Genomic DNA, 26,557 nt, shown 5'->3' on the forward strand with positions numbered 1-26,557 from the left:
GAAGGTTAAGCTAACACTACAAGCTAACCGTGCTACCTCACTAACTTAGTACTCCATTTGTTAATCTGCTGTTGCTGGACATAACACTTCATTATATCCACTGTTGCCATACGTTTTAGGAATTGTCTCTGCGATTAAATGTAATTCTGGATAAATCCCTCTGTATTTTGTCTTCCAACCGAGGCGGGAGTATCTTAGCCTTAGCCAAGCTCCGTGCCTCCATATTGGCCTGCAATTCTCTCTTGGCCCCGCATCAGATATTCCAAGTAGGTAAATTGTCACGAAACACTAATGTTTACCAGGGACTTCTTACTTATTGAGATGAGGCTGAAATTTTGTGTAGTGACCTGTGCTGATTAGTACAAACAATTACCGGGTCGTACTGTGGAAATATTTTGGTTTGGACTACAACTGCTGTAGGAAAATAAAAAATGGCAGACTCGCGCACAGGGCTTCAGGTAAAACCTTTACCATGTATGGAGATAACCGCTGATGTAACCAAGGCAAAAAATATTACTACCTTCTAGGGTTGTACGGTATACTGGTATTAGTATAGTACCGCGATACTAATGAATCATATTCAGTACTATACCGCTTCTAAAAAGTACCGGTCCACCACCATCCCGCAACCCCATCATCGTCACGTTGTGACATTGCTGGTTTACGAGCAGACGAGCATGTTCGGCAGCACACAATCACGAAGTACTTACAAGCAGTCACAGTGTGTAGACAAAAAAAGTATAACGGACGCATTTTGGCTTAAAAACTAAAGATAAAGGTGAAGCTATAACACTGAAATGCCCTCAGGAAGAGGTGCTTTAAGACATGGCTAGCTAGCTAGCAGCTAAAGTCCAGCCGCAGTCTGCAGTGTTTTAGCTACTTCTAAATCACTAATCCTCGCCTCCATGGCGACAAATAAAGTACGTTTCTTACAAATATCATCCCTGCAGGACGAGGAATAGCTAAACATGCTTCACTACACACCGTAGCTTACCGGCGTCAACATGTAAACAAACGCCATGGGTGGATCTACACCTGACATCCACTGTAATGATACAGGAGTACAGGAGCGTATCTAGTCGATACTACTATGATTACTTCGATATTTTTTAGTATCACAAAATCTTCTTTCGTTTAAAAAAAAAAAATTATATTAAAAATTATATTATGTATACGGCGTGGCGAAGTTGGTAGAGTGGCTGTGCCAGTAATCGGAGGGTTGCTGGTTACTAGGGTTCAATCCCCACCTTCTACCATCCTAGTCACGTACGTTGTGTCCTTGGGCAAGACACTTCACCCTTGCTCCTGATGGCTGCTGGTTAGCGCCTTGCATGGCAGCTCCCGCCATCAGTGTGTGAATGTGTGTGTGAATGGGTGAATGTGGAAATACTGTCAAAGCGCTTTGAGTACCTTGAAGGTAGAAAAGCGCTATACAAGTATAACCCATTTATCATTTATCATTAATTTATAAACTCAGGAAATATGTCCCTGGACACATGAGGACTTAAATTATGACCATTGTATTATCCTGAAACGACTTGGTATTGGATTGATACCCAAATTTGTGGTATAAGCCAAAATTAATGTAAAGTATCCAAACAACAGAAGTATAAGTGATTATTACATTTGAACAGAAGTGTAGATATAACATGTTAAAAGAGAAAGTAAGCAGATATTAACAGTAAATGAACAAGTAGATTAATATTTTATTTTTTACCACTTGTCCCTCATAATTTTGACAAAATAGAATGGAAAATGTCACAATAAGTTACTGCATATGCCAGCAGCTAAATTAGGAGCCTTTGTTTGCTTACTTACTACTAAAAGACAAGTTGTCTCGTATGTTCACTATTTTAATTTAAGGACAAATTTGCAATAAGAAACATGTTTAATGTAGCATAAGATTTTTTGTTAAAATAAAGCCAATAATGCAATTTTTGTGGTGCCCTGTATTTAGAAAAGTACAGAAAGTACCGAAAAGTATCGAAAATACATTTTTGTACTGGTACCAAAATTCCAAACAGGTAATTTAGAACAAGGCAATATTGTTTAATGAATATCTCTGCCATGCTCCATGGTTTGATTTGTAATTTTGGGACATATGGGGATCCCACATAAACAAAAACATGTACCAACAGAAAATATGTTTTTGCATAATATGACCCCTTTAACAGCACATTGCAGACACAAATTGGGCCTTTTCTCGTTTCAATAAATTGACAAGATTAAATGAGCCGTTAGTTGAACAACTTTGAGGTCACTTTTGAAACTAAATCAAAAATCATTGGAGAGACATTAACTAAAACCTTTAATGTATTATTATTCATCACTGTCGTTTCTGCTGTCCGCACACCCATATTACCGGGATGAGAGGAGGATCAAAATATGACAAAGATACATCCTTGGAATGGTAATTATCTTATCAGCTGTGCTTCTGAGGTGTGTCATTTTCTCTGTCTTTGCTTCCACTAGTCCTATTCTGTAGTCGCTGTTAATTAGACCTTTGGAATATTGTGCCCTGTTTCATGCAAGCTTTGCCGTCTAATGGGATTCAGTTAGCTTAGTCACTCGTTATCCTTGCAATTAAAATCCGTTTGTACATGCTCAACCAATCAGGACGGGCCTAATCAACCTTGTGAGAACCGGTCCTACATAGGAAAGGGCATCGGCCTCACCACTCTGCATCCATTTTTTGATTTAAATAAGATCAGATGACAATATGTCCAGTTATAGTTTCATTAGAAGTCTAACTCCGTCTCCCTGCACATTAAATTTGTATTTGGTGCAAGGGTCTTTACTCATGGGGGATGCGACTGACAAATGGTGGGAATATGCTGAATACTGTTCTGCACATTTTTCATATCAAAGGTGCTCCTGCTGGCAGTCATGCTGAACCGTCCTCACACAGTTGCTTAACATAAATGTAGAGAGAGTGCCCTCCAGGATTTCACTATTATAATTCACGCAAATTCAACCAATCTATGCGAAACATTTTGGCGAATCAGCTTCATGTTCACCAATTAAATTTATCTTTGAGCGGCGTTCAAACGCACACATCAACTGTCGAATCAAAATCAGAATCAGAATCAGAAATACTTTATTAATCCTCGAGGGGAAATTAAGATTTTCAGCACAATCCCATTCAAGAGCAGACAAACATTACAGGGAGACAGAACAGGAAGGACATTAAAGACATTAAAAGAGCAGCATACAGCTACAAAAGTAAAACAACAACAAAAGAACAAAAACAAAAAAAACAAAAAAATATATACACTGTGGTGGCCTCTGTGGTGTTCCACGCCATCGTCTGCTGGGGTGGAAGAAGCATGGCCAGAGACAGGAGCAGACCCAACAAAGCAACCAAGATAGCCGACGCCACCCTCGGCCGCCCACTAACTCTCAGCCAGTGTCCAGTCTGCATGGATGTCCAGTCTGCATTGATGTCCAGTCTGCATGGATAAATCCAAATTCAAAACGTATGTTTGTTTCTTACGTAGACAAAGCAGGAGCAGCTGCATGTAACTCTTAATTGCTCAAATGGCGCAATTGTCATCCTCCCAAGTAGTCCACTTAGGGTCATTAGGTCTTCAAAGAATTATGCAATTTATTATTCTTATAGCCAAATCTGTGTGTTTATTTCTGTACGTGACATTTTCTGCTACAACTGAGCCATCCTCAGAGATTGTCACGTGATGTTGCTGTGACGTGTCTGGTTAGACCTACTTCCTGTTCCTGTCTACAGTGTGCCGCTAAGCCTTCTGGGTAATGTAGTATATAAAAATGTATTTTCTAGTCTACATGTATGTTTAGTCTTAATTAACCTTTATTTATAAAGTAATTAAGAACTGATTTTTTATTTTTTTTCAATGCTGACCGAGCAAAGAGGCAGCTTTTACATAACAGAGATGTCTCTCATTTACCAACAAAACATATTAATATAGATCGCAAATGCTTTTAACGTTTTTTTTAAGATGGACTAACACTTTTTAAGCGTAAAACATACATGGAGAACGTCTGCAACTTGTAGACAACAGAGCAGACTGCGAACAGTTTCTTTTCATAACTATTATAATTATTATTATTACTGTTATTAGTTCTAATCAGGAATGTATACCGTGTACTCATAGGTGGATTAATGACCGGGCCTACCGGGCCCAGGCCCAGGGGGCCAGAGGCCCCAAGGGGCCAGGCCAACTTGGCCCCGCGGCCGCGACCCAAGCAAAACTACTTTTGCAAAAATAATAATCTTAAGCCCCAAGGGGCCAGGCCAACTTGGCCCCGCGGCCATGATCCATAGAGGGTAAGAGGCCCCAAGGGGCCAGGTCAACTTGGCCCCGCGGCCGCGACCCACAGAGGGCCAGAGGCCCCAAGGGGCCAGGCCAACATGGCCCCGCGGCCATGATCCATAGACGGTCAGAGGCCCCAAGGGGCCAGGCCAACTTGGCCCCGCGGCCACGATCCATAGAGGGTCAGAGGCCCCAGGGGGCCAGGTCAACTTGGCCCCGCGGCCACGATCCATAGACGGTCAGAGGCCCCAAGGGGCAAGGCCAACTTGGCCCCGCGGCCACGACCCACAGAAGGCCAGAGGCCCCAAAGGGCCAGGCCAACTTGGCCCCGCGGCCGCGAGCCACAGAAGGCCAGAGGCCCCAAGGGGCCAGGTCAACTTGGCCCCGCGGCCACGATCCATAGAGGGTAAGAGGCCCCAAGGGGCCAGGTCAACTTGGCCCTGCGGCCGCGACCCACAGAGGGCCTGAGGTCCTAAGGGGTCAGGCCAACTTGGCCCCGCGGCCATGATCCATAGAGGGCCAGAGGCCCCGAGGGGTCAGGCCAACTTGGCCCCGATCCATAGAGGGTCAGAGGCCCCAAGGGGCCAGGCCAACTTGGCCCCGCGGCCACGACCCACAGAGGCCCCAAGGGGCCAGGCAAAATTGGCCCCGCGGCCATGATCCACAGAGGGCCAGAGGCTCTCAATCATTATTATCAAAGCTAATTCTCAAATTGGATGGATCACACAACCTCACTCACATATTCTTTATCAATTATTAAAGGTTGTTTCTGAATTTTGATCACAGAACTTAATGCAAATATTCTTGATTGATTGACAAAGCTCATTCTCAAATTTTGATTACACAACCTTACTCTGACAAATTATCATTATCAAAAAGCTCTATCTCGAATTTGGATCACAGAATCTCACTCAAGTATTCTTAGCTGTGCCCCTCCCCCATCGAGTCTTTCATAAACCGGTCTGTTCTTTTAGAATCTCCTCATTTGGTGTTTTGAACTCGTGAGAGACTGCTCAAAATTTGGTTTCCTTTCCCTCAGTTCAGACTCAGAGATAATTTGAAATCATTCAACAAGAAGTTTAACGCGCGCACACACACACACACACACACTTGAGTTGAGCATTACTTGGAAATTCTTATATTTTCCATTTTGCTGTTATTATCAGCATCTTCCCATTTTGTCCTTTTCTTTCGAGAAAGTTTACAGTCTGACATTTGTCACTGCTGTCAGTTAATAACTTTTTGGTCTTTGACCCATTTTGTCATTTTCTCGATTCGATCGTCACTGACCACTCTCTCCTGTCTGGCAGACATCGTTGCTGCCATCATAGCTAGCAAGCTGCCTGCAGCGGGTCATCCCTATGTTCCCCGTCCCTATGTTACCCGGGTCCTATGTTCCCCTCTACCGGGGAACTAAGGACCCTTTTTAAAAAAAAGTGTTGTATGTTCCCCGCTGCGGGGAACGTACAACACTTTTTCCAGAAAAGGGTTCTATGTTCCCCGCTGCTTCCAATGCGCGACTAAGTAAGACGCACGCAGACACTCATGACAGAGACGCGTTTAAGTTGTCGAAGGAAGGAAGTTCGCGTTTGAGTTGCTCTATCTGCTGCCGCACGCCCTGTGACAGGTTAGGTTTAGGGATGGTTTTGGTCAGGGCACAATTTCGCCAAAAAAGTGCTCCACAACGCCCTGTGACAGGTTAGGTTTAGGGATAGTTTTGGTCAGGGCACAATTTCGCCAAAAAAAAGTGCTCCACAACGCCCTGTGACAGGTTAGGTTTAGGGATGGTTTTGGTCAGGGCACAATTTCGCAATTTCGCCAGATACAATGCAGGGAACATAGGACCCTTTTTTAGAAAAAGGGTCCTAAGTTCCCCGGTCGCATACAAAGACCCAGGAACAACCGGGGAACATAGGACCCGGGGAACATAGGACCCGGGGAACATAGGCACGCTCCCGCCTGCAGATAGCAACATTTTGGTGTCCTTTGGGAAAATATTTAGAAAGAAGACAAAAGTACACACAGTTGTACAACTATTATCTTTATGATCTTTTTTTTGTTAGTTTCTCTGTTACTGTGTGTGGCCAATTAAGCGACTTTTGGCCATACCTGGCTGGTGACATTTAGCGACTTTCTGGTTGATGTTAAGATTAATAATAGCAACAGTTCTCTTCATCTTAATGCAATTTATTGTGTCTGTCTCTCCACATTTTGCCATTAGGTACTTTGAGCTCTTGTTGGTCAGTCACTCTAAGGTACATTGTTGCTGCCATCATAGCTAGCAAGCTGCCTGCAGATAGCGACATTTTGGTGTCCTTTGAGAAATATTAAGAAAGAAGACAAAAGTACAAGACATTGTACGATTACTATCTTTTTAAAATTATTTGTTTCACTGTGTGATTGACCGACTTTGCCGCTAGATTTCGCGTCTTTTGGCCATACCTGGCTAGCGACTAAAAACATCATTTAGCGACTTTTTGGTTGTGAAGATAAGTGGTAAAAGCAGATCTTCCTGTTGGTCTTCCCACATTTTGCCATTTGGTACTTTGCACTCTTCTTGGTCACTCCAAGGCATTTGTCCCTGCCTTCAGCTAGTCACTTGGCTCTTTTGGAATATATTTCACTGTAATTGGCTCTCTCTCTCTCTTTCTCCTCAGTACAAATCAGCCTGTTCCCTTGCCATTCATCACTGACCACTCTGCTCTCCTGTCTGTCAGACATTATTGCTGCTTGCAGATAGCTTGGGGTCCTTAGAGAAAATATCAGAAGAGAAAAGTACACAATTATCTTAATTATCTTTTTTATTCAGTCAGTCCTTCAGTGAGTCCCAGTGTGTTGGCGATTAAGCAACGTTGGCATTCAATTAGCGACTTTTGGCCATACATGGCTGGCGACTCAAAAAACTAGAAAAAAAGTACAAAAAGTTGTACAATTAATATCTTTATTATCCTTAATTCCCCTGAATCCTAGAGTGTGTTGCAATTAAGCAACTTTGCTGCTAGGTTTAGCGACTCTTGTTTTGGGCATACCTGGCTAGCGACTACAAACATTATTCAGCAACTTTTTGGCTGTTAAGATTAACGTTAATAAATTAAATCCTAATACAATTTATTGTGTTGGTCTCGCCATCTTGCTATTAGGTACTTTGAATTCTTGTTGGTCTCTGCTAAGGTATCTGGCTGTTGTCTTTGCCTTCAGTTAGTCACTTGGCTCTGGAATATATTTAACTGTACTTGGCTCTCTCTTTCTCCTCAGTACAAATCAGTCTGTTCCCTTGCCATTTAGACATTTTCTTGATTGGATCATCACTGACCACTCTGCTCTCCTGCTGTCTATCAGACATTGTTGCTCCCATCATAGCTAGCAAGCTGCCTTGGTGTCCTTTGTGAAAATATTTAGATAGAAGACTAAAGTGCACAAAGGTGTACAATTATTATCTTTTCAAAATATTTGTTTCACTGTCAGTGTGATTGACCGACTTTGCCGCTAGATTTCGCGTCTTTTGGCCATACCTGGCTAGCGACTGAAAACATCATTTAGCAACTTTTTGGTTGTAAAGATAAGAGGTAAAAGCAGATCTGCCTGTTGGTCTTTCCACATTTTGCCATTTGGTACTTTGCACTCTTGTTGGTCACTCCAAGGCATTTGTCCCTGCCTTCAGCTAGTCACTTGGCTCTTTTGGAATATATTTCACTGTAATTGGCTCTCTCTCTCTCTTTCTCCTCAGTACAAATCAGTCTGTTCCCTTGCCATTTAGACATTTTCTTGATTCGATCATCACTGACCACTCTGCTCTCCTGCTGTCTATCAGACGAATCAGTTGATTCTCTGCTCTCAATTGTCTATGCTAGTAAGCTGTTATTCTCTGCTTTGGAGTGTTGATGCTGGGTTGCTAGTTTTCTAAATCACCTCACACACTTGAAGGAAGCAGCACCGATCATAAACACACAAACAAACCCACACACACACACACACACACACACACACACATAGTTGGTTTATCTGTTGTGATAGGCAAAGAGCCAATGTGCAAAGAAAGAAGGGAAATATGGATCATAAACGTTTAAGTGGAGGAGCTAGAAAAAAAATTCAGCAAGAAAAGAAAAAAAAGGAATCAGTTTTACTTGAGAGTGTTCCAAATATCTCCAGCTTCTTCAGTACAAAGACATCTGCTGAAAGCAATTCTATAAATGCTACTGCAAATTCAGCTAAGGTTAGCAATGCACCTGAGCTAGCATGTAGCTCCCAAGATCCTGAGACCACTACAAGTGTAGACACTGAACCAAATGCTTCTGATGCTTATGATTCAACCAATTCAGCAGTAGCCAGTTGCTCGGATGAATGTGAGGTCACTGCACCTCTGGACAGCATAGAAAATGAGCTGAATCTTTCTTCAACACCATCTACAGTGACAACTCTACCTAGTGATCCCGCTAAATGGGCTGAGACCCTCACTGAGTCAATGAAGGAAGTTCTTATTCAAAGAGGTGCAAAATCATTTCACAACCGTCACAGCCATTATCCAGCTTCTGTGAGGAACAGTGGGCTAGGAGGCAAAACCCGATGCCTAAACAATGAACATTTTACTTCACACTTGCCCAATGGACAACGAGTACAAAGAGAGTGGCTGATGTACTCTCCCTCTACTGGTAATGTTTACTGCTTTGCATGCAAACTGTTTTCCCCAAAAACGCATTCTTTTGTGACAGGCTATTGTGATTGGAAACACTCAGAAAGATTTGGTGAACATGAGCGAAGTGCTGAGCACATAACCTGCATGCAAGCAGTCTTGAACCGCGCCAAAGGTGCCACAGTTGATGCAGACCTGTTCAAACAGTTTCAGGCAGAGAGCAGCTATTGGAGGCAGGTGTTACAAAGAGTTGTTGCAGTCATTAAATTCCTTGCAGAAAGGGGCCTTGCATTTAGGGGTAAAAATGAATCGTTAGGGTCTCCTCTCAATGGGAACTACCTTGGTATTCTGGAGGTCCTGGCTGAATTTGATCCCTTTCTAAAGGATCACATCAGAAAGTTTGGGCAGATGGGTCGAGGTAATACCTCATATCTGTCCTCCACCATTTGTGAGGAATTCATTGAATTGATGGGTGCAAAAACCAAACAGGCTATAGCAGATGAACTGCAAGCAAGCAAATACTACTCTATCATTGTGGATTCAACCCCAGATTTATCTCATGTGGACCAATTGACATTCATATTCCGTTTTGTTAGCAAAGAGGGCAGTGTTGTTGAACGCTTTGTGGGTTTTGAGCCCATTACTAGCCATACAGGTGAAAGTTTGGCTAACTGTGTCATGTCTGTGTTGGAAAATCTAGGGTTAGAGCTGTCAAATTGCAGGGGGCAGGCTTATGATAATGCCAGCAACATGTCAGGGAGGTATAATGGGTTGCAGGCTCACTTAAAGAAAAGCAACCCATTAATACACTATATTCCATGTGCAGCTCACTCTTTGAATTTGGTGGGAGTCAACAGCATTGACAGATGTGGAAATGAAGTCTCTAAGTATTTTGACTTGATTCAGTCTATTTACAACTTCACAACTGCATCCACACACCGATGGGACAGGGTATTTGGCAATTCCAACATAGATCTCACACTTAAAGCTTTATCCAACACGCGTTGGAGTTGCCGTGCAGAATCTACCAAAGCACTGTGGCAGAACTACAGTAAAATAAAAGCAGCACTACAGGTTATTTCCACTGATGACACAGAGAAACGAGACACACGAACTGAAGCTGACAGTCTAGTGCGGAAGCTGGATTCACTTGAGATGGCCTTCATGGCAGGCTTTTGGGACACTGTTCTGTCCAGATTTCAGGCCACAAGTCTGCAACTTCAAAAAGCAGACATGGACCTTGGTACAGCAGTTAGATTGCTGGAATCTCTGCGCACCTTTGTTCTCTCCCAAAGAGATCTATTTGATCATTTTGAGCAGAAAGCCTTAAACATGTTGGGTGGCACCCCATCTTACAGGGCTGAACGGACGAGGAAACGTAAAAAGTTTGCTGATGAATCAGCATCCCCAGATGTTGTGCTTGAGGGAAGGCAACTGTTTCAAATAGAGACATTTATTGCCTCTATTGATCAACTGAGTTCAAGCCTTAATCACCGTCTGGAGGCCTACAAACATCTGAACAATTTGTTCAGTGTCCTTTTCTCTTTGGATACAGAGTCCAATGCTTCAGTCCTTCACAAGGCCAAGATTCTCACTGAATCATACCCATCTGACCTCAATGAAAGTCTTGGACAGGAGCTTATACAGTTCAAATCTTTTATACAGCTCAACAACACTGATGAGGAGAGGACCCCTTCAGGACTGCTCAAAACAATAATACATTTTGGACTACAGCCTACGTTTCCTAATACATACATTGCGCTACAGATTTTTCTCACTCTACCGGTCAGTAACTGTGAGGGAGAACGCTCATTCTCTCTTTTGTCAAGAGTAAAAAATGAGCTGCGCACAAGAATGACTCAGAAAAGATTAAATGCGTTATCTCTAATGGCAATTGAGAGTGAGCTGACAAGAGAGTTGGACTTCAATGATGTGGTGGATGATTTTGCAAAATTGAAAGCACGAAAGAAACCCCTTGCTTAAAGGTGCACTGTGTAAGATTTTTAGGTTATTTCCAGAATTCACCCATTCACTAATGTTAGGCTACCTGTTTTCATGAATACTTACCACCACCATAAAATTCTAAGTATCCATTATGACTTGGAGAATTGCACTTTTGCCATTTCTGGGAAGTGTCACCTGGATTGTGAAGATAGGATTGACTTTAGGCAGAAGCTTGGTGCTTTCTCTGGCAAACTGAACCTCAAGCTTCATTCTCTGCAGCTTTGCATTCTTGTGCAGACTTTCATCCACAAGGAACTTTTCAACTTCCCCACTATCGTGAAGGGGCCATCAAAAGATTTCAGTGTGTCCAGCATGTCTAGTCTCCTTTCTTTGAGCCATCTCTTGTTTCTCATCTGCCCTACTCTCGAATTTTGCCTTCATGAATTTACTCCAGTTGAGTTCAACCTCCCTTTTTGCTTGTGCTGCTGCCTTGAAACCTCTGAAGCTCCTGGCTCTTCTGTAAAATTATTGACCTATTGACTGCGTTCAGTGTGCCCAACTTCTTCAGTTTGTAGTCCACCTTGCCACATTGTCTCTCCATCCCAATGTTGTGCACAGGGGTGCCATCAATGTTACTAGCCTGTTCACTGACAGGGTCCATTGGGAAGGTCTCCTCATCCATCCTCTGCCTGGCCAGGACAGTCTTCAGATGGGGCAGCATGAGATCTGTCAGCTGCTTCACTTCATCCAAGTATTCGGCAGCCACGTCTGACACTGAGTTCAGGACATGTCCAGTGCCTGTCCAGCCACTATAGCATTCTTGGAAATGGGCTATCTTGACCTGCATGCAGCCCTTGTACCATGAACTGGCCTACACCTTTCTTTGTGGTGCTCTCCGATGCATGTTATCATTTTACCTTTCTCCTTCTCCTCAAGCTTAACCACAAATAGATACAGACTTTGAGCCTCAATTTGCTGCACAGCTGCCGTTATGCCAAAGTGTTTTCCTAAGATATTATTTTATTTTTAATGATAGAAGGGAGGAAAAGGGGGCAAAAATCATGTCCGATTTAGTTTTTTGGGTGGGGTGGGGGGTTTATTTCATGATAGCTACCAACTTCCAATACATAATATCTCTCAAATGACCCAATGCACCATCACTGAAGTGGGCGTAATCATTTTCCAAAATGTTTATTTTTAGGCCATTTATCCCCTCCCCCTGTGTCTGTGTGAAACCTGTGCTTGTCAGTGTCTGTGTGGTATACCTAATAGTGTGTGTGCAGTATGTGCACTCTTCTGTACAGTACAGTGTGCATGTCTGTTCACAGTATACAGTATTTCTTGCATAGTGCGTGCGTGTGTGTGCGCCCACACGCGCGGGGGGTTGAGGGGCCAAGACCATGTCAGGCCCAGGGGGCCAAAATTTCTTAATCCGCCCCTGCGTGTACTGGTATTTTTTGGTGCTGGTTCCCAATTGGGTCAGTCCAAGAACACCGTTAAGATTGTAGATCGGTATTTTTATTATCCAGCTGACCTTGGGAATTGTGATACGCTGTCACGTTCAGTTAAAGGCCTACTTTATGGGGCGGCATGGCGTAGTGGGTAGAGCGGCTTTGCCAGAAACCTGAGGGTTGCAGGTTCGCTCCCCGCCTCTTACCATCCAAAAATCGCTGCCGTTGTGTCCTTGGGCAGGACACTTCACCCTTGCCCCCGGTGCCGCTCACACCGGAGAATGAATGATGAATGAATGAGTTGTAAAAATGAATGATGGGTTCTCACTTCTCTGTGAAGCGCTTTGAGTGTCTAGAAAAGCGCTATATAAATCTAATCCATTATTATTATTATTATTACTGAAATGAGATTTTTTTATTTAAACGGGGATAGCAGATCCATTCTATGTGTCATACTTGATCATTTCGCGATATTGCCATATTTTTGCTGAAAGGATTTAGTAGAGAATATCGACGATAAAGTTCGCAACTTTTGGTCGCTGATAAAAAAGCCTTGCCTGTACCGGAAGTAGCGTGACATCACAGGTTGTGGAGCTCCTCATATCTGCACATTGTTTACAATCATGGCCACAAGCAGCGAGAGCGATTCGGACCAAGAAAGCAACGATTTCCCCATTAATTTGAGCGAGGATGAAAGATTCGTGGATGAGGAAAGTGAGAGTGAAGGACTAGAGGGCAGTGGAAGCGATTCAGATAGGGAAGATGCTGTGAGAGGCAGGTGGGACCTGATATTCAGCTGGGAATGACTAAAAGAGTAAATAAACACAAGACATGTATATACTCTATTAGCCACAACACAACCAGGCTTATATTTAATATGCCACAAATTAATCCCACATAACAAATACCTCCCCCCTCCCGTCCATATAACCCGCCAATACAAATCAAACACCCGCACAACACACTCAATCCCACAGCCCAAAGTACCGTTCACCTCCGTAAAATTCATACAGCACATATATTTCCCCAAAGTTACGTACGTGACATGCACATAGCGGCACGCACGTACGGGCAAGCGATCAAATGTTTGGAAGCCGCAGCTGCGTACTCACGGTAGCGCGTATCCAACTCAAAGTCCTCCTGGTAAGAGTCTCTGTTGTCCCATCTCCACAAGCATGCGTATCCAACTCAAAGTCCTCCTGGTAAGAGTCTATGTTGTCCCAGTTCTCCACAGGCCAATGGTAAAGCTTGACTGTCATCGTTCGGGAATGTAAACAATGAAACACCGGCTACGACGTAGCCGCTACGTGTTTGTGTTGCTGCAGCCGGCCTCTAATACACCGCTTCCCACCTACAGCTTTCTTCTTTGCTATCTCCATTGTTCATTAAACAAATTGCAAAAGATTCACCAACACAGATGTCCAGAATACTGTGGAATTTTGCGATGAAAACAGACAACTTAATAGCTGGCCACAATGCTGTCCCAAAATGTCCGCTACAATCCGAGACGTCACGCGCAAACGTCATCATACCGAGACGTTTTCAGCAGGATATTTTGCGGGAAATTTAAAATTGCACTTTACTAATCTAACCCGGCCGTATTGGCATGTGTTGCAATGTTAAGATTTCAGACTGCGTGGTCGTAGTAGTGGGTTTCAGTAGGCCTTTAAAGTGCCGCTATTACGCACGGTTAGATGATAATTAGCTTGGAATAATCACAAATGAGGAAGCAACACCACACAAAAGTTGGTAACACAACAATACTTTCTCAGAGAACCCAAAGTCACGCAGGCTAATAAGAGATAGAGTCAGTTTGAAATGAACGCCACTCACGACTGCCACTACACCACGCTTCATCAACCCGACTGTCCTCCAAACAATCCAGTTATCCATAGGCCAATATTAATCCACTCAATATAGTGAACATGTTAAATAATAACAGGGTACTTTTATTTATATAATACACATATTTCAATTGCTGTCAACACTGGCTTCCAGTCCGTCATTCAAATAGGTATAATAGTGCAACATAAACACGAAAAACAATTCCTATTGATACAAAATGAACACCCACCTAACATGCTAATTGATTGTATTGGTTTGTATTATGTATTTGATCTGAGCCCTGCGATGAGGTGGCGACTTGTCCAGGGTGTACCGCGCCTTCCGCCCGATTGTAGCTGAGATAGGGTCCAGCGCCCCCCGTGACCCCGAAGGGAATAAGCGGTAGGAAATGGATGGATGGATGGATCTGAGACATCAAGTTAAATGTCTGTATATGAACATGAATCCATCCATCCATTTTCTACCGCTTGTCCCTTTCGGGGTCGCGGGGGGTCACTGGAGCCTATCTCAGCTGCATTCGGGCGGAAGGCGGGGTACACCCTGGACAAGTCGCCACCTCATCGCATGGCCAACACAGATAAACAACATTCACACTCACATTCACACACTAGGGCCAATTTAGTGTTGCCAATCAACCTATCCTCAGGTGCATGTCTTTGGAGGTAGGAGGAAGCCCGGAAGGAACCCATGCAGTCACAGGGAGAACATGCAAACTCCACACAGAAAAATCCCGAGCGCAGGATCGAATCCAGGACCTTAGTATTGTGAGGCGGACATACTAACCCCTGTGCCACCGTGCATTAAATGTATGGTATTCATAACATGAATACCACATACTGTACTATAAAATAGTACTATAATACTATTTTACTTTATCATTTATTATTGTATTACTAATATTTTAAATGTTATAGGGACAAGTGGTAGAAAATGGATAGATTGATGGATATTTGTATCGGTATCGATAAATTCCTAACAATATACATTCCTATTTGGAATGAATTAAAACAGTGGAGTAATTTGACAATGAGCTCTCAGTAAGTGTTTTATTTTAAATTTGTGTGGCATATAACAAGTAAAATATAAAAAAAGTTTGAAAGTTCCAAGAAACACTAAATACATTGAAAATAAATTTATAAAATCAAAGTTGATTCAATGTTATTAAAAAAAACAAGCTTCGGAACATTGTAACTTTTTCCGCAACTTTATGAAAAAGTTGCCACATATTTAGGCATTTTCAATTCAACAAAAAAAAAAGCCCACAAAATCCTGGAGGGGACTGAGAAGATACTGAGCTTTCATTAGTAATCTGTTCTAAACGGTCTGTCAAAGAGCGAATCGCACGAAAACCAAAATAATTTTCCCTGTAAAATCAATCCAATTAATATCTTCCAAACTCCCAAAAATATGAAAAAAAACTATTTAATACAGACATGCAGATAACCGCTGCTAATTAACCATACATGAATATTTAGCATCACTTTTATCTTTTATTTAACACTGTTGTTGGCAAAGACAGCCATAAGCGGAAATAAAGGAAGATAGGCGAGAACCTCTGTACTCATTTAAGGGTTATGTCTTAAATTCAGTAGCGTTTCGCACCTTCTTTATCAACCGCAACTTTTCATTGGTTTATTTTGCATCCATAAAGTTACATTATTAAAAAGCTTTTTGTTGGTAAGGAGCAGGTCGGAGTACATTCTGGTGAGATCTGCCATGCATACACTCAAATCTTTTCTTGATTTATTTTTTTTTTCTTTATCAAATGCTGGCTGGCACTGGCAGCTTTCTTTGGCCCCATGGTGGATTATTTTGCAACATGACGCAAAGGAGAAAAAAAACATGCAAAAATAGAATGTGTATTTTTAGTTTTGCTTGTCTGCTGGTGACAGTAGATGATCCAATTTATATTTCATTATCAAACATTATACACAGGCAAGTGGCAAACACAGTGCTTCACACAAAAAAATAAAAAACTGCAGAAAACTCACACACATACGGCACTATTGGCAATAACAAAACAAAAGGCACTGAGGTTTGAGAAACCTTTGAGGCATCCACACTTGACAGTAACTAAAATTAACGCCGTCTAAAAAAATTGTATGAAATATATGATAAAATATATGTAAAAAGAAAATAAAAGTAATGGTAAATGGTAAATGGTCTGTATGTATGTAGCGCTTTACTATACCTGGAATGATACCCAAAGTGTTTAAAATTATACAACACATTCACCCATTGACACACACATTCACACACAGATTACTAACCACAACTCATTATATATTATTGTTATAACACTATACCATTTAAAAATAATAATAGTAGTACTAATACAAATAAATAAAATACAAATAAATAAAATAAGAAAATAAGAAAATATATATTTTTAAAAATCATAAGAGTTTAACATGATCAGTAAAAAGCCTTATGATGTGGCTTTGTTTTTTTCTTTTCTTTTAACGGTGTCTGCGGTCCTGAAGCTCTAAAAAATGGTTAACCCCCCCGTCCCCCTCCCTCCCCCAAAAATTGCCCTGGTGTATTTCTGTCCCTTTTCGACCCTCATTTGCAGTCCGATGACACGTTGATGAATCATCACGCACGCTCTAGTTTGTCTCCAATTCCCTCGGACATGCTGTCATAAAATGACCTTGCATCTGAGTGTCCGTGTCACAGTATGAGCGGGCCACATGTCTTCATCTTCTGTTTCTTCTTGCTTACGGATGCAGAACGTTACCATTTTCACTATCAAAAAGAACTCAGTATAACTTTAGTCGAGCTAAACCAGTGTTTCCTAACCATAGGGCGAGCGCCACCTAGAGGGCCGCCAACAATATCTGTTTCTCGGCTGTTGTCCGTATGGGCTGAAGCGGTACTCAGTTGCAATACACTTACCCATCACTTGTGGCAATAATGTCAATATAAAACAAACAGAAGAAGTCTGGTGCTAAAGTCATAGTGACGTTGCTTAAGCGCAAAAATTATGACTAATGTGGTGAAGATGTATTTTCCATTGCACTTAAATTGTATTGACAGTTTATTTAATAAACATATTTATTATTATTATGTGTTATTAATTTAGTTGTTTTTTAGCAATGCGTGATTGTATAGCAATTAATTGTTCAACAGTTTTTATGAGTCTATTTTTTTGCAGTATTTATTTTGTAGTCAGTCTGAACTAAGCCTTAATAATACGTGATTAACTTATGCTTTTTTATCATTTGACAAGATTTATTCTATGAAACTGTAAGTTTAGTAAATACTGTAAGTAGGGATGTCCGATAAATGCTTTAAAATGTAATATCGGAAATTATCGGTATCGTTTTTTTAAATTATCGGTATCGTTATTTTATTTTATTTTTTTTAATTTTTTTTTTTTTACTAAATCAACATAAAAAGCACAAGATACACTTACAATTAGTACACCAAAAGGGTTGTTTCTTTCTGTTATTAATATTCTGGTTCTTACATTATATATCAATATATAACAATACAGTCTGCAAGGGATACAGTCCGTAAGCACACGTGCTGCTGGTCCACTAATAGTACTAACCTTTAACAGTTAATTTTACTCATTTTTATTCATTACTAGTTTCTATGTAACTGTTTTTATATTGTTTTACTTTCTTTTTTATTCAAGAACATGTTTTTAATTTATTTATCTTATTTTATTTTATTGATTTTTTTAAAAAGGACCTTATCTTCACCATGCCTGGTTGTCCAAATTAGGCATAATAATGTGTTATTTCCACAACTGTATATATCGGTATCGGTTGATATCGGTATCGGTTGATATCGGTATTGGTAATTAAGAGTTGGACAATATCGGAATATCGGATATAGGCAAAAAGCCATTATCAGACATCCCTGACTGTAAGTCATACTTGCCAACCTTGAGACCTCCGAATTCGGGAGATGGGGGGGTTGAGGTGGGGAGGCGGGGTTTGGTGGTAGCGGGGGGTGTATATTGTAGCATACCGGAAGAGTTAGTGCTGCAAGGGCTTCTGGGTATTTGTTCTGTTGTGTTTATGTTGTGTTACAGTGCGGATGTTCTCCCGAAATGTGTTTGTCATTCTTGTTTGGTGTGGGTTCACAGTGTGGCGCATATTTGTAACAGTGTTAAAGTTGTTTATACGGCCACCCTCAGTGTGACCTGTATGGCTGTTGATCAAGTACGCATTGCATTCACTTATATGTGTGTGTGTAAAAAGCCGCTTAAATTATGTGACTGGATCCGCACGCTGTTGGTGTGGAGGAAAAGCGGACGCAACGACAGGTTGTAGAGGACTCTAAAGGCAGTGCCTTTGAGGCACGCCCCCAATATTGTTGTCCGGGTGGAATTCGGGAGAAAATCGGGAGAATGGTTGCCCCGGGAGATTTTCGGGAGGGGCACTGAAATCCGGGAGTCTCCCGGGAAAATCGGGAGGGTTGACAAGTATGCTGTAAGTGACTGTAAAGATAAATATTTCAGTACTAATATTTCAGTGGGGCCCGCCCGGGTCCCTCTGTAGTGGAAAAGTTGGTCACCAAGGTCAAAAAGGTTAAGAACCCCTGATATATACAACCAATTCACCTAATCTGATAACCCAAAAGTATTTTTGTAATGTGGCTATATGTGTGTTCCAATTAGGAACTTTTAGCGGAACTTGGCTGGGGAAGCAAAGCCAGAAGAAAGGGTGATGAAGAGGAGGGCGGCAGTGCAGAAACAGACACTGGGAGCGGAGACACTTGTGACGATGAAGACGGCTGTGAGGCATCTGGTGAGTTCAATAGTGAGTCACAGGCACGGATGGCTTTTAACAAACATTACTTTCAAGAACTACATGGAGATTGTTGATGTTCAGACGTACAATCAGATACACTTACGCATTTGGTATGACGCTCGCTCCAAAAAATGAAGTAATGTGTTCTTGAGGAGCCTTGAGGCAATTTCTCATACTGCACATATTGTTTAAATTGTCGATAAGAAGATGCTAATATCTGGTTTTCTAATATTTGATTGGGAATATTAGCAACGTCATCATTTTAAAATTGTGTTGACATTTCAGAGTCATTTGTGTTGGGACTTTAAAACATGTCAAAAGTGGATGATATCTCCTGCAGATAATCAAGGTTATTGCATGTGCAACATAAGTGAAAACAATAACGATGACAATTCCTGTTGGCCGGTGACCAGTCCAGGACATAGAAGGCTGGAGAAGGCTCGGGCTTACCGTATATTCCGGACCATAGGGCGCACCGGATTATAAGGCGCACTGCTGATGAGCGGGTCTAGTCAGGTCTATTTTCATACAAAAGGCGCACCGGATTATAGGGTGCATTAAAGGGGTCATATTATTATTATTTTTTTCTAAATTGAAAACACTTCCTTGTGGTCTACATAACATGTAATGGTGGTTCTTTGGTCAAAATGTTGCATAGATTATAAACTTAGACTTAGATTTGGACAAACTTTAATGATCCACAAGGGAAATTGTTCAACACAGTAGCTCAGTTACAATGATGGAAAGTGTAAGGATGGAAAGGACAATGCAGGTATAAATAGACTAAATATAGCGATATAAAATATAACATATATACGAATATATACATAATATGTGTACAGTATATTATATATACAGATATATTATATTATGTCTATAACATATATACAATATATACCAATGACCATGTACAATATTACAGTATATGTGACAGCAGCTGCATAAAATAGAGAGTAGATCCAGCAGAAAATAGACATTAAAAACAAAGAGAAGTAGATGACATGTCAGGTGTCAGGTAATAGGCAGATATCATCTATTGCTGTATGGCGAGTGATTATACAGCTGGATGGAGTGCGGAATGAAGGAGTTCTTGAATCGCACAGTGCGGGAAGGAAGTTGAAGGAGCCTGTTGGAGTATGAGCTCCGCTGTCCCTTTATTGTCAGGTGGATTGGGTGGGCAGGATTGTCCATGATGGCCAGCAGTTTGTCCAGTGTCCTCCTGTCCCTCACTGACACAAATGCCTCCAACTGCGTGCCAATAGTTTGGCCGGCTTTCCGGATCAGTTTATCAATCCGGTTTGAGTCCCTTTTGCTGCTGCTGCTCCCCCAACAAACCACTGCAAAGTACAGGGCACTGGCCATGTTATGTTTTACAGATCATCTTCAAGACGCTTTCTGACAGTCGCTTCAGGATGCGCCGTCTTATTTACGTGGCTCACCTTCGGCAGCGTCTTTTCTCCGTCATCTTTGTTGTAGCGGTGTAGCGTGCAAGGACGGGAGTGGAAGAAGTGTCAAAAGATGGCGCTAACTGTTTTATTTCATTCAGACTTTACTTAAATCAATAACGGAGCAGCATCTCCTCATCCGTGGCTCACTAGTGCAACAACAACGCCAGAAATGTGTCCTGTGAAAAACCGTCCAGCCGGAACTCTCTAATAACTAAAGTTCCTTGGGTGACTAATTTCAACTCATTACACCGGTATGTTTTAACGCTTTCATGGCGAGTTTACTGACGGATATAAGTAAGAACTTTACACTACTTTATATTAGAAATGGCAACAGTGGAGGATGAATGTCCCATAACCATAAGATAGAGAAAAAGAAGAAGCTTATCGACTACGGCGTTGGCATCGACTACAAAGGCGGACATGTGCAAATTGTCAGGACTTATGCAGATCCCAAATACAGATCAGCAAGTACCAGAAGGTAAGAAAAGTTGCTATTGCAAAATATTGCAAAACAAAACGCCACATAATATGTCTTACCTTATACACACACCATAATAATACTCGTATGTTGAAGCACAGTACAATCCATCAAGCGGTGCGGCTTCATAGCTTACCAAAGTCGTACTAAAACATTTTGATATAATTTTGAGCGCCGTGTGTAATGTTTTATATTTTCAATGGAACATATAACATTTTGGTGTTGTTTACTCGAGTCATATTACAGTCTACACGTATATCTTATGTGTGACCGCCATCTATTGGTCACACTTATCATTTCACCATGTACCAAATACAATAGCTTTGAGGTCGGTAAGCACAACCAAAATTATTCCTTACATTAGGCGCACCGGGGTATAAGGCAGGCACACTGTCAAGTTTTGAGAAAATGAAAGGATTTAAAGTGCGCCGTATAGTCTGAAAAATACGGTACTTTATGGCCATAGAAAGAAGTAAGGTAAATGGATGAATACATGAAACATGGCGAACAATTAAGGCTGGGTGTTGGTACGTATTCAAGTATAGTAGTTTCAAGGATTCCCCTAAACTGCCAAGATACCTGTGGCGGTGTGGGCGTGGTTATGGGCGTGGTCAGAATGACGCCATCGAGTAATTTGCATTATTTGCTATAATGATATGATTTACCTTAAAAAGGCTAAAAAAAATGTATACAAACATTTAAAACAAATCTGTTTTTATTAATTAGTATTAACATAGATTTTTTTTATCGTTTTGCCATATTCTCAATTTTTGCTGCTTTTTGTACAAAGTACCTTGTTGAAATTTAAGTGTTTACAGACTTTTAATAACTTTTTTTTAATTAAAAACAACTAGCAATAAATCTATCATCTTCTTCTGGTGTTATTATAAAATGTACTTGTCTTTAGAGTCTACTTCTGTCCCTTGATGTCCCTGACTAAAAATGCTAAGCGAGGATGACGTCAGACTTGGTTTGCGCTGTTACTCGAGTTGGACTTTCTCTTTTTAAAAGCTGCCACGGTCCTCTTAATATTTGTACATTTTGTAGATGGCTGTCTGCAATATATATAAAAATCACATCCACATCGCAGATATGCTGACAACGCTCCAGACAATGGCGTGCGTTTTGTTTACTTTCAGTTTCGGTAGCGCAGTTTTTGGTGATCAAAGTCTTTTTTTCGGTGGTCAAGTTTTCGGTACATCACTTGTCATTAGTGCGCAAATAATAGGCTATATATGTCAATTCATACTGTAATGACCAGCTACTGTTGATGTTTTATGTTTGTGAGGTTTGGATTTGATGTCAGTTTTTCCCATGTTCACAAACACACCGTCCGTGCCTGAAAGGTGATTGGCGCAGAATGAGCAAAGTGTTGTGTGTCCGGCCAAGACTCAAGGAGACGAAAGCGTTTTCATGGGAGGTAAAACCGGTTGAAATTGTGCCGTTGTTTGTTATCATAAGATTGGTAATAAAAATTAAAAATAGCGTCAAACTTTATCAGATTTTTTTGGGGGGGTTACTATATATTATATTACTTTAATTAGTTTTTAAGTACAAAAAAACCCTCTTATTTTCAAGGTGTGGCGGTAATAAAAATGTTTTTGCGGCGGGCTACATTTAATTGTATTAAGGGAAAACCTGAGTTTGTAAACTATGAGTAAGATTATTGTGCTGAGTTTTACAGAGCTCTTAAATCAAAACACTGGTATCTCAAATCAACGTCTCCCATTGAAATGAACTGAAATTCATTTTCCCCGTTGCCAACAACAACAATACTATTTCAACATATAACATGCCCGTCAAAAGGAAAAAATTACTTTCAGATAATACATATTGCATAAAAACATTCAAATAGAATGTACTACAAACAACTATGGTAGTTTTATGAATTAATGTAATAGTAATGTACAGCATATTTGCCTTGGAAAGTAGATCTTCTTCCAGCTGCTTCTCACTTAAGCACACGTTCTCCAGCTTCTCTATATTTCCACTGAAAAAATAGCTGCTGTTTAGAGTTGCTTCACACTGTCACACAGTTATGCCAATCTTTAGCTATGATTGTAAGACCAGACACTAGTAAGACCAGATTATTTAGTCGGATCCTACAGGGTTCACTGTGACATTTGCACCGCCAACTAATGACGGGGATGCCTTTAACTTCAATTTTTGCTTGCAACTTAAAGCATAACAATTAGCTGGAATACAGCTCTTATCTCAAATTGGGGTATACTTAAGTTAAGGTAAAACTTGATGTGAATAAAGTAATTTTACAAGAAAATGGTCTAATTTTATGAGGAAAACGTAGAAAACTAACCCCTAAAATAAACATATTCAAAATATATCAAATATGAGCTAATTTAAGGCGTAACAAGCACACATTCTTCTTTACTTTAACTACCAATGGTTACGTTAAAGATTTAGGGTTGTAATACGGTCAGTGATCCGGTCAGTGCAAAGACGAGTGAGGAGTTTCCGACTGGTGTGCTTGGTTGCAAATATTTAAAATGTATGTTTTTATTTAAATATCTTTAAACATATTTGTGTATGATATTCCTATAATAAAGTCATTTTTGGATCTTTTTTAAAGTTGGTTTAAATCATGCGACGAACTATATTGTGAATGATAACGATTAATCAAAATTCCAAAGTGCAATTAATGTAGATTAATCAATCAATCAATCAATGTTTATTTATATAGCCCTAAATCACAAGTGTCTCAAAGGGCTGTACAAGCCACAACGACATCCTCGGTACAGAGCCCACATACGGGCAAGGAAAAACTCACCCCAGTGGGACGTCGGTGAATGACTATGAGAAACCTTGGAGAGGACCGCATATGTGGGTAACCCCCCCCCCCCTCTATGGGAGACCGAAAGCAACGGATGTCGAGTGGGTCTGACATAACATTGTGAAAGTCCAGTCCACAGTGGATCCAACACATCAGCGGGAGTCCAGTCCACAGCGGGGCCAACAGGAAACCATCCCAAGCGGAGACGGGTCAGCAGCGCAGAGATGTCCCCAACCGATGCACAGGCTAGTGGTCCACCCGGGGTCCCGGCTCTGGACAGCCAGCACTTCATCCATGGCCACCGGACCTATGCAACTCCCCCTCGCAAGGGACAGGGGAGAAGAGGAGAGAAGAAAAGAAACGGCAGATCAACTGGTCTAAAAAAGGGGGGGTCTATTTAAAGGCTAGATTATACAAATGAGTTTTAAGATGGGACTTAAATGCTTCTACTGAGGTAGCATCTCTAACTGTTACCGGGAGGGCATTCCAGAGTACTGGAGCCCGAATAGAAAACGCTCTATAGCCCGCAGACTTTTTTTTGGCTCTGGGAATCACTAATAAGCCGGAGTTCTTTGAACGCAGATTTCTTGTCGGGACATATGGTACAATACAATCGGCGAGATAGGCTGGAGCTAAACCGTGTAATATTTTATACGTAAGTAGTAAAACCTTAAAGTCGCATCTTAAGTGCACAGGAAGCCAGTGCAAGTGAGCCAGTATAGGCGTAATATGATCAAACTTTCTTGTTTTTGTCAAAAGCCTTGCAGCCGCATTTTGTACCAACTGTAATCTTTTAATGCTAGACATAGGGAGGCCCGAAAATAGTACGTTACAGTAATCGAGACGAGACGTAACGAACGCATGAATAATGATCTCAGCGTCGCTAGTGGACAAGATGGAACGAATTTTAGCGATATTCCTCTAATGTTATTTCATCAAAAATAGAGAGACTATTTCAATTCAATCTAATCCAACAATGCATGAACATACAGTACAGGTCAAAAGTTTGGACACACCTTCTCATTCAATGGGTTTTCTTTATTTTCAGGACTATTTACATTGTAGATTGTCACTGAAGGCATCAAAACTAGGAATGTGGAGTTATGTACTGAACAAAAAAAGGTGAAATAACTGAAAACATGTTTTTTAATCTAGTTTCTTCAAAATAGCCACTCTTTGGTCTGATTACTGCTTTGCACACTTTTGGCATTCTCTCGATGAGCTTCAAGAGGTAGTCACCTGGAATGGTTTTCACTTCACAGGTGTCATAGTTTTGATGCCTTCGGTGACAATCTACCATGTAAATAGTCATGAAAATAAACAAAACGCATTGAAATGAGAAGGTGTGTCCATACTTTTGGCCTGCACTGTATATACAGTAACATACATATTCTGTCCACACATAATAGCTTCTGTATGAGAGGACTTTGCAGTTAATGCGGCAGTGAACGTCATGTGCTGAGGAGGGGCTGTTTTTTTCCAAACCCAGTAGCTTTTTATTATTGCCTTGAGGGGAGCTCTGCCCTCTCCAGCATATTTCTGAATGGGGCAGAAATGCCACATTCTACCTCACTTCTTACGTGTCTGATGCAAGGTTCATACTTATCAAGGTCTGCTCTTTTTGTCGTCGTGATGACACCAGTGTGTCAAAGTTGGTATTAAACACAGTGCTGCAGTTCTACTCAAGAGGGGTCTCTTTCACTCGCCCTTTCACTTCGTTTTGTCATTTCTCATTTCTCTCACCTCAGGAATTCATAGAGATTAAAATTATTGATTTTTTTTTTCCTCCCCCCTCCTCAAACAGCACAAACCCTGCCTTCAATCCTCCTGCCTCCCTGGACGTATTCTATAACGTCAATAATGTAAATGTAATCACATCTTTTCCGCTCCTCTCCTATTCTCTTGTGTGTAGCCACAAACCATTATGTTGTAACACATGCAACATCCACATCTCTGAATCGCATTACAGACGTTAATGATGTGGTATCTTGGAAAGTGATAATCATTCTGTCTTGTAAAAGCAAGAGCTGATTATCGTTTGTCGTATATTAACAACCCTGTTGTGTCTTTACCATACAAAAGATGTTTGGATGCATTAAAAGGTTTGGATGTTTTCACATGGGACACTCAATCACAGTAACCATGGTTACCAGGTGGTCTTCCCTCCCACGGGTACCAATTTGGTGACAATGAAGTGTGGGAGGGCAACAAAGAAAGGCAGATGTTGTTTCTTTCTGCAGAGTGATGTGATATTTTTTTATCTAAGCTTAAACTTAATATGTGATTTAAAGCGCACTACTGTGTTCATAACATAACCTGAGACGTATTGGTGAACCGTTTTTATTTATTTAATGCATTTTGCCTCTGTTATCAACCACTGCCTTCAGTACTTGCCCCTTGATTAGTCTGATCTGTCCATCCATCCATCCATCCATCTTCTTCCGCTTATCCGAGGTCGGGTCGCGGGGGCAGCAGCCTAAGCAGGGAAACCCAGACTTCCCTCTCCCCAGCCACTTCGTCCAGCTCTTCCCGGGGGATCCCGAGGCGTTCCCAGGCCAGCCGGGAGACATAGTCTTCCCAACGTGAATTACTACAGTGATCTGTCCATGTGAAGCTTAAACAAGTAAAGAAATAGCAATAAAAGAGTATCTTCTTTAGCGACTATAAAGTTCCTAGAGCCAGTCTTTGGTTCAGCTTGATCAGTGCATTTAAAAAAACTACCCTTTTGTCCAATCCAAAGTAGTAAGGTTAAAAACATGCTCTGAATGAAATAAGTATGATCTAACACAGGGGTGTCAAACTCATTTTAGATCGGGGGCCACATCGAGAAAAATCTACTCCAAGTGGGCCGGACATCTACATCTACTATATGATTTGCCTGAGTAGCTGGACAGGACAAAAAAAAAAGAAAAAAGTGGGCCGGA

The 26,557-nt window shown here is 41.2% G+C and overlaps 1 protein-coding gene across 3 annotated transcripts in view; it reads left to right on the forward strand.

Moving 5' to 3' along the window:
• LOC133635232 (glypican-5-like) overlaps nucleotides 1-26,557 on the forward strand; it is a 189,952-nt gene that overhangs the window by 137,266 nt on the left and 26,129 nt on the right. For all 3 annotated transcript variants that reach the window (XM_062028176.1, XM_062028175.1, XM_062028177.1), the window contains one exon: nucleotides 18,787-18,916. In XM_062028176.1, the coding sequence (XP_061884160.1) occupies nucleotides 18,787-18,916 (130 nt within the window). The remainder of the gene's footprint in view (nucleotides 1-18,786; nucleotides 18,917-26,557) is intronic.

Source organism: Entelurus aequoreus, linkage group LG19 (genome assembly GCF_033978785.1).
Source record: "Entelurus aequoreus isolate RoL-2023_Sb linkage group LG19, RoL_Eaeq_v1.1, whole genome shotgun sequence".
NCBI classification, from domain to species: Eukaryota; Metazoa; Chordata; class Actinopteri; order Syngnathiformes; family Syngnathidae; genus Entelurus; species Entelurus aequoreus.